Source organism: Colobus angolensis, unplaced genomic scaffold (genome assembly GCF_000951035.1).
Source record: "Colobus angolensis palliatus isolate OR3802 unplaced genomic scaffold, Cang.pa_1.0 Scaffold5, whole genome shotgun sequence".
NCBI classification, from domain to species: Eukaryota; Metazoa; Chordata; class Mammalia; order Primates; family Cercopithecidae; genus Colobus; species Colobus angolensis.
This window is the reverse complement of record NW_012118487.1, coordinates 20,990,820-21,000,967: the sequence shown is the minus strand read 5'-3', so window position 1 is coordinate 21,000,967 and position 10,148 is coordinate 20,990,820. Positions and strand designations below refer to the sequence as shown.

At 31.8% G+C, this 10,148-nt stretch overlaps 1 protein-coding gene across 8 annotated transcripts in view; it reads right to left on the bottom strand.

Annotated features, from left to right (window-relative positions):
- SPOCK3 (sparc/osteonectin, cwcv and kazal-like domains proteoglycan (testican) 3) overlaps positions 1-10,148 on the bottom strand; it is a 488,523-nt gene that overhangs the window by 15,005 nt on the left and 463,370 nt on the right. For all 8 annotated transcript variants that reach the window (XM_011959650.1, XM_011959651.1, XM_011959652.1 and 5 more), the window contains one exon: positions 5,711-5,932. In XM_011959650.1, coding sequence (XP_011815040.1) covers positions 5,711-5,932 — 222 coding nt within the window. The remainder of the gene's footprint in view (positions 1-5,710; positions 5,933-10,148) is intronic.

Genomic DNA, 10,148 nt, shown 5'->3' with positions numbered 1-10,148 from the left:
AAAGGGCTAACATCCAAATCCACAAAGAACTTAAACAAATTTACAAGAAAAAATCAAACAACCCCATCAAAAAGTGGGTGAAGGATATGAACAGACACTTCTCAAAAGAAGACATTTATGCAGCCAACAGACACATGAAAAAATGCTCATCATCACTACCCATCAGAGAAATGCAAATCAAAACCACAATGAGATACCATCTCACACCAGTTAGACTAGCGATCATTAAAAAGTCAGGAAACAAGTGCTGGAGATGATGTGGAGAAATAGGAACACTTTTACACTCTTGGTGGGACTGTAAACTAGTTCAACCATTATGGAAGACAGTGTGGTGATTCCTCAAGGATCTAGAACTAGAAATACCATTTGACCCAGCCATCTCATTACTGGGTATATACACAAAGGATTATAAATCATGTTGCTATAAAGATACATGCACACATATGTTTATTGCAGCACTATTCACAATAGTAAAGACTTGGAACTGCCCAAATATCCATCAATGATAGACTGGATTATGAAAATGTGGAACATATACACCATGGAATACTATGCAGCCATAAAAAAGGATGAGTTCATGTCCTTTGTAGGGACATGGATGAAGCTGGAAACCATCACTCTGAGCAAACTATCACAAGGACAGAAAACCAAAGACCGCATGTTCTCACTCATAGGTGGGAATTGAACAATGAGAACACTTGGACACAAGGTGGGGAACATCACACACCGGGGTCTGTCGTGGGGTGGATGGAGTGGGGACGGATAGCACTGGGAGAAATACCTAATGTAAATGAAGAGTTAATGGGTACAGCACACCAACATTGCACATGTATACATATGTAACAAACCTACATGTTGTACACATGTACCCTAGAACTTAAAGTATAATAAAAAATAAAATAAAAATAACAAAATAAAATAAAACATAAAGAAAAAGAAACATGTTTGAAAATCTTGTATAATTACCATATTGCTCTATTTCATTTTGAAATTGATCCAATTGATCCCTTTATTAGTCCTAATAATCTTCTGAGTCTCTTATATTAAAGAATTAGGAATCAAATTGCAGTTTTTTATATAGACATTTAAAATGTTATAGCTCTCCAAATATGACATCTAAGAACTAAGAGCAAAGAGTCCAGCTTAAGTTTCAAAATTATATTGAAAACAGTTCTTCTAGTTGTAATTGGCTAGTTATTGTAAAGCAGAAATAGTATTTCTAATGTTTACTTGAACTTCCTGGTGCATTTGAGTCTATACCTGAAAATCCAGGTACATTTGATTGGAATTTTGATTAGTAAGCTCAGAGAATAATCCTGACTACCAGTGTTACAAGCTCTGTGTAAGGGAACATTTTAGAATTTCAAGAAAATCATGACTGATTGGATTGTTCAAGTACATATAATATTTAGTTTTAGACTGGTTTCTTATTATTTATAAGCCAGCTCTGTAATTCTGGCCTTTATGTATTCTTAGAGCATTTAATTAAGACTTCATCTATCATTTAAACTCACTTGCAAAGAACTGATCTAGATAAAAGAATTGTAACCTAACTAATTGCAGTAAAGTTTGGACAGAATCAGACTATTAGGTCTACATAGGGTATGGACTAATAGGTCAGCTTAGGTTATACACATGGATTCGTCTCATAAGATGTATTCCCCCAATGTGTTTACTACCAATGAGTGTTTCAAGTTTATGCTAAATTCTTATTTTATGTGCTTAAAAACTGTATGAGAATCACAAATTAATAAAATATAAACTTTAATCAGAATATTTTATTAACTGTTCTAAACTAATATGGGAAAAGATGAAAAAAAAGTAGAAGTTAAATTTCCAGATGTTATTTGTTTTGAATATAAAATTGTTCATTGTTCTGCATTCTGAATTTTAAAACCCAAACCCCTACACTGGAGTCATCATATTAGGAATTGGTAATTTTCAATACAACAGTAAAATGCATTTTTATTTCCCCATGAAATTTTGAACTAAATAAAATGTAATTAGAATAAATACATTTAAAATACTTATATGTTTCCAACAGTTACTACAATACAAAGCATGTTTTCTATACTTGAAAGTAGTCATTTCTAAGAAATATTTGTTTTTGGCTGTCAAATATATATATAGATAATACAGAGTCAAAACTGAAAAGAAAGTGGGCATTATGGAGGTTTGTGAATGAATCTTTCAGTTGGCAGCATATGGCTGCACAGGCTGTGTACTGCATAACTCCAACAGGGTACCATCTACCTGAATTGCACCATCATTGGTGCCCTGAAGTTTCACAACAAGGCAGCCCTCTAGCAGTTTTTCAAGTAAGCCACTGCCCTTATTCACTTTTCTTCTCAATACATTATTGGTCATGCAGCCTCTCATAGAATGGTTATACTTTTAAAACTGTATGAGGTTTGTTTCATTCATAGAAATTTCAAATATTCACAATTCCAAATCCTCCATATTTATTTCATTTAATAGGAAAACCATATGTTTTAAAACAAATGAATTAATCTCCCATGCACTACACTTTGATATCTCTTCCTGTTTATTAAATGTATACATAACCTCCAATAATGTCATTAATTTCCATTTCATTCTTGAAAAAAAACACTGCATAAACTAGTTATTGGAAAATGACTTGTTGATGTTATTCATACTGAATAAGACTTTCCAATAAGTTGCTCTGATGATTCTATGGCATTTTATATATAATTACCTTGCTATCTCTGAAAGCAGAATTAAAAATATTTGAAGACAGAAATCAAGGAGTTTCAATTTAAATACTAGTTTATTCATGTACTCATTTCATAATGTGAAGTTATTGAATATGAATAAACTTCAGTCCTCAGCCATAAAATGGGAATATTTATACTTTCACAGGGCTATTTGAGTAATAATTGTATGTACACAAAAGACTAGGTGGAGCTGAATAAATAAATGTTAGTTTTCTTTATCATTCCTTTATCTTACACAACAGCATTTTCAATGGAATAGCAACTAATAAATGATTTACTTTTTAGAGGAAGTAAAAGTAGACATATTTTTATGAAAGTACATTCGTAACACGTAAGGTAGCTAAAATCCCAAATTAATATTCCTCCTACTCACTTTTTCAGGATTACTAAGAATAAAGAATTCTACAAATTACAATCATGTTCATTTTGTATTTCTTGATTGTCATGATTTTAGAAAATTAGCCATTGAAACAACTTGTTTCTTAATCAAAATTAAAACACTTTTTTCTCTTGGAAAACTCCAAGTATTTCACTGGCTTGAAATTCTACGTTCCTTTTGTTGTTGTTGTTGTTGTTGTTGTTGTTGAGGTAGGGTCTCACTCTGTTACTCTGTTGCCCAGGCTTTAGGGTAGAGGTGCCATCTCAGCTCACTGCAGCCTCCAACCTTGCCCTCCTGCCTCAGATCTCCAAGTAGCTAGGACTACAGGCGTGTACCACCACTCCTGGCTAATTTTTGTATTTTTTGTAGAGACAGGATCTTACCATGTTGCACACACTGGTCTCGGACTCCTGAGCTTATGCAATCCACCCACCTTGGCCTCCCAAAGTGCCAGGATTACAGGCACGAGCCACTGTGCTCAGCTGAAATGTTTAACCTCATTTATTAAACTTTCAAAGTTAACTTTAATTTTATAATGTGAAAGTTATTTTTTAGAAAAACATCATTATTTTCCACATTATGCAACTCTAGTCTTCATTACAGTTTTAAGTAAACCTAGATTAAATAACCTCTCATTCCATCCTATTTTTGAGAGAAAGAGCACTCTCTAATATAGCAGCTATATAGAGTATCTATCTATCTATCTATCTATCTATCTATCTATCTATCACTACAGTAAATAAGAATTTCAGGAAAGCATTCTAAGATGGAATATTTGAAAAAATCACCATATAAATTAATGGTTACTTTTTAATAAAATTACTTATTGAACTAAAAGAATACATAAAAACGAAGTTGTATCATATCACTAGCATGCCTTCTCAGTTACCCTGAGAACTTTTGTAACTTCTAGCAATTAAAGTAATGAAATGTTGGCTAAGAGTTTACCCAAACCATTCTAAGTGTTAGAGAAGTTGTAGAAGCTCTTTTACTAGTTTAGGTACCATTTATGAAACTATTTCTGCTATGCGCTAAATGAATCAGAGTATAAATCTTCTTATGGCTATACAAAAATTAACACTTTGGGAGAATGCTGCTCTTTAAATGAAACATAAATAAAGTAAAATTTTGCTATGGGTACCATTAATCAATCCTACAAATATTGCTACAAACCCCAAGAATATTCTAAGATAAAAGTATTTATCTATTTCTGTAGACAAAGCATTCAGAGTTATTTAGAATATTTTAAATGTTTGTGTATAGACACCAAAAATATGCTATCGTAACACCAAAAAATAAAAATAAAAAACTAAAATAACATTTCTCATCATAAGAAAAGAGTACATGACTACATGTATTTTTCTGGCAGCTTAGCTGGATTTACTAGTTTTTATTATTTAAAGTATTTAAATGCACACTTATCATTAATACTAGGATGTAGGCTTTTAAGAGTATTTAACTTGAAAGCACATATGTAATATAACCAAAAATGTGTGTTTGTGTGTGTAATACATATTTTAATACAGTAAATGTATTTTTTAAACTTTTTTTAGAGTGGTTCATAAACAGTTAAGTTACTGTACTCAACTAAAGCTTCTGTTGACTTACCACTAATCAATTTATACATATTCATTTCATCCCTAATTACTGAACTATTACTAAATATGAAAAAGTAATTGAGATAATAAAATACCCCATATAATGTGCTGGTTTTCCATATCGAAGACTGAGAATCATTGATATAGTAAAGTATCTTGTTCTTTCTCTTAGGTGTCAAGAATTTAAAAAAGCATTGACAATAGCAGGATTTACCACATTAATTCCCAGGGTATTTTCCTAAATTAACATCAACATTACACTTACCATTGTTTCTTTAGTTTCTCAAAACTTTATAATAATGTGAGTTTCTTGTTTCTTCCCCCATACATATTTAATATGAACTATCAATTGATTCTATAAGCGTGATTCTAATTTTACATTATGTTTACATTTCCTAATACACAAAGGTGCAGAAAGAATTGGTATCATTCCAACTTTTCACTTGCCTGGCCTCCTGCTTAGTATTAAGACACACTTTTTCTGCTAGTGAATTTTATAAAAGCTAAGCTGTTTTGAAAAGTTTGAAAGACTAAATCATTTTAAAATCACAGGAGTAAAAATAACTTTATTGTGAATGCTCTGGTTCACTCAACTCATTTAATACGATCACAAAATAGAACATTAAAACTCCACAGTATAGTGATAAAAAACTCATTATTTTACATTGTGGGCAAAGCAGATAGCAAATTAATTTTAATGATTACTTTTAATATCTATGTTCTATCTATGTGCTTCTTGGTGGCTCATAATGGAAACTATAATGCAGTGCATTAATATAAAATATTAATTACTATTTTTCATCTTATTTAGAATGTGTTGCATCTCTGGCAGAGTTGTTTGCTCAACAAGCTGCTTATTTGCTCTTTTATTAAACACTTGAATTACAAAAACGTATATAAAATGAATGAGCATAGTGTACTGTTTTATTATCGTAAAAAATAAGTAAAATTTGACATGCAGGTCAACTATTTGCATCTGTAGGGGTCTCATCTTTTACCTTGCTGTCTCTGGAAGCAGTAGCACCATTCATTGTTAGATATTAAGCTGTCCTTGTATGTGTCACAAGAGTTGAAGAATGCCTTGGTACACTGTTCATTCTTATCAAGGTAAATGCTTCTGAGCTCTGACTGGTCCAATAGCAGGTCATAGTTTGTATCAAGTCTGTTAAACATCCAGCCAAGTGAGTCCTTGCAAATTGGCAAGATACTGGTATCAAATCCTAAAGGCAAAGAGAGAAAATGATTAGTTAAATATGAAAGACACCATTACCAGAAAGCAAAATAAGTCAATATAGCAGGTAGCTAGTGTAAGGTATCTAACAAATAGAGCAGTAGAGTATTAAATTCATCATGAGTAATTTGTTTCAAATTAAAGTGGATATAGTAGTTTCTACATTTCAGGATAGTTGTGAGAATTAATTAACCAGAAAGCATCTGGTACTAATTAGTCATTCATTCAATGGCAGTTACCATTATAATTATATATTATTTATATGACTTTACTGATCAAACATCTTTAAATAAACAGTATATCATGATAAACATCTCATTAGATATATGTAAATATTATTTTAAAATATCCTATAAACAAAAAATAAAACATATATTTATTCACAGAACTGAAAATAATATCTTAAAAGCACACTTTACACAAAATAAGTAATAACTCTAATAATGCCCTGTATGTTGGTCACTGTGTTATTTCACATAAACCTGTTGACCAGAGAAAGAATAGTCATCACGTAATTTACACAACTACTTGGTCTCCTGCTTCCCTCAAGGAAATTTTACAGATGCAAATGTGTTGTTATGGGAGGCCAGATGGTGTACTGGATAGAGCAGGTATAGAGAGATGACAGAACTGGGTTTGTATTCAAGCTACACACTATTCCACATGGGTAACCCCTGGTAAGCTGCAGACCTCACTAACCTCAGTGTCCTAAATAGCATCAGATGCAATGCCAGTGTTTTGAACTATTTTAAAAATTTGCTTTTAACAATTCTTATTTTTAGGGATTCAGTGAGCTCTAATTTGTATGTTGCTCATCTAGTTGTTGTTTAATTTTCTCTTTCCTACTCATTACAAGTGAAAGTAAACTAATAACTCAGTTACTTGCATGGAAGAGAGGATGTATTGGAGACATGGGGACTTATGAAAACAGTATCAAAAAGATGTAATCTTCAACAACAGGGTTTGAAGAGTAGTTTAAAGATTCATGAGTGCAATTCTCTCAGATTTTGTAGCTAATTTTATGTTCTAGTAATACAAAATCTATTTTGATAGTTTTTTTCTTGTTATACTTTCAATTATAAAATTAATAGAAATAAAAATATAAATACTTAGGATTAAAAATTAAATTGAAGATTTGGGGGCTTGAAAAATTTACAATTTCACAAACTTTTGGGAATTTGTTTTATTATTTTTCAGAAGATGTTTAATGCTATCTGTGAATCACCATATTAGAAAATGGGAATACATAGGTGAAAGAGGTATTTCTGGCATTTTCATAAAAGTTTAGAGAAAGAATTGCAGTGTTTAGTTTTTTTGATGTTGTTTAAATTCTCTTTGTAAAATTGTTTATAGAATCAAAACAGGGCTATCCTACTCAAACAAACAGTAAATATGAATGCCTTAATTCCTATTTACTGTGCAAGCACTTACCTTGGTTCTGGAAATGTGAGGTTAAAAATGTAGATTATGTCCCTATTACCTTGAAGCAAATTTTTAAAACAGCATATTTTGAGATATTGGTTTAAATTACTCTTATTACCAAAAGTTGCCAAATGCTCAAGGATTACATGAATAAAGCAATCTTGGTATGAGATTTCTGGCATGCCCTTGATCCAAAGTATACAAGGGTCTGCATAGAGAAATGACCACCTTATTCCAAAATGAGTATCTGTTATCTATCTTATGTCTGGCAAGAAAAGAGCACTGGGGAAAGAGAGTTGGGTACAGCCAAAAAGATGAAAGACAAAAACTTTTCTGGGATTCAACCAATTCTGAAAGGTCAGACTCAGTTTGGAGGATGCAAAAGTACATGAGATATGTGCTAGAGGGTTTTGTAGGTTGAAGGAACTGCCCAGAGAAACTGAGCAGAATAGCATGAGTTAGGGATTTGTCAATTAGGGTTTTCTGTCTGGAGACTATATGCAACATTCTAACTAGAATGTCTAGAAATGAAACATGCAGTAAATGAAACAAAACCCATGCTGGATGGTATTAAAAGCACATTGGACATTGCAGAAGAAAAAAAATCCTTGAAACTGAAGATATGTGAAAGACATTATCCAAAATAAAGCACATAGGAAAAAGAATATGATAAAGAAAAACCAACCATGAGCCTTATTGAACTGTGGGACTATGTCACTTGCCTTTACATATAAGACATTGGGGTCTCAGAAGAATACTTTAAGTGTGGGGGTTCAGAAAATTATATGAAGAAATAATGACTTACAACTTTTTTGAATTTGAAAACTCTTACAAATGCACAGATACACAAAGTACAATTAACATCAAGTAGCAGAAAGAAAGAAAATGAAACTAAAGCATACCATAAACAAATTGGTGAAAGCCAGCATCAAAAAGAAAAACAAAACTTTACAAGTAGCCAGAACAAATACCGAAACAGGAGAAATTTTGTACAGAGAAACAAAGATGAGAATGGCAGCAAGCTTCTCTTCAGAGGCTATGAAGCCCAGAAGACAATGGAATATTTCTAAAGTGCTTAAACAAAGAAAAAAGCTATACCTAGCAAAATTAGCTTTCAAAAATTAAGCTAAAAGAAAGACCTTCTAAACACAATGTAAAGCTGAAAGATTTCAAGAGTTGTTAAAATAATTTCTTGACAGAGAATGTAATAATACCACATGGAAATTTGAATCTACATCTAGAAATGAAGAGGGCTAGAAATGCTACATATATAGGTAAATATAGAAAACTTTTTTCACTTCATTTTAATCACTTTAAAAGCTAATGAGTTGTTTAGAGCAAAAACGATAACAAAGTACTGTGGAGTGTACGACATACGTAGAATTAAAATGAATGAAACTAATAGCACGAAACGCCTGTGTGCTGGGGTAGGGAGCGAAGTGAATGCTGGCAAATTTCTTACAGCATATGCGAAGTGCTACAATATTATTTGAAGGTACATTGTGATAAGTTAATGATGTATACTATAAACCCTAGGGCAAAAACCAAAAAGGAAAATATAGTTAATTAACTACGTTAGTTTGTTATTGTTGCTGTAACAGATGACCAAGAAATTTAATACCTTAACATTAATTCATTATTTCATAATTCTGTAAGCTAAAAGTCCAACACAGATCTCAAAATACTAAAATCAAAGTATCTGCAGTTCCTTTTTTGGGGCCGTGGCAAAGAATGTTTCTTTGTTCAGTGGGTTATGGGCAAGATTTAGTTCTTTGAAGTTAGAGTATTGGGGCCCCTATTTCCTTGATGGCTACCACTGGAGGACAATTTCCACCTAGTCACCATCCATATTTCTAGGTGTGTGGTCTCTTACCTCATCTTCGACCATTTCTTCCACTTCCTTTACCACTTCATTTCTTTTTTAATACAGGTGGGAAAAGATGTCCACTTTTAAGAACGTATGCGATTAGATAGGGCCTATCTGGATAATCCAGGATATCTCCTTATTTAAAAGTCAGGTGATTCATAAGTTTAATTCCATCTGCAATCTTAGATGCCCATTTACCATGTAATATAACAGGTCCAGAGATTAGAATATGAGCATCTTTGAAAAGTAATTTTTTGCCTCCCATCTAAACCAATTGTGGAGCTGAAATGTGAATCATGAAAAGATATAAAACTGATAGGTCTAATTGAAAATAAGGCAAGATGAGAGAAAAAGAAAAAGAAAATGATAGCAAGAAAATAAAATAATAACAAGATGAAAGTTCTAAACACAACCGTATTGACAATCATTAAATTAATATGGTCTAACCCTTACATAAAAAGGTAGAGACTGTCAGACCAGACAAAAATATCAAACTCAATGCTATGCTGCCTCTAAGCAACCCATTTTAGATATAAAAATACAGACTGGTTAAGAGTAAAATAATGGAATATTTAATCACAAAAGCTGGAATGGCTATGTTTACATAAGACAAATTAGACATCAGAAAATGAGTTAAAAGTCTAATTTTCATTGTGGTGACAAGAATGAGATTTCAGGTTAGAACTTCAGTTTCCTTTTCATGTCTATTGATTTTGTGTATAAATATTTATCATATAATGCAATGTATACAATGCTATATATATTATACATAGTGATTGTATGATAGATTACATAAATATTATATTATATTATATTTGTATTGTATTATATAGTGATGAAATGATAGCACTAGTCAAGAGCTCTCAAAGTCACCAAATAGTAGCTACTGTCTAAAAAGTTCAGAATAAGAAAATTT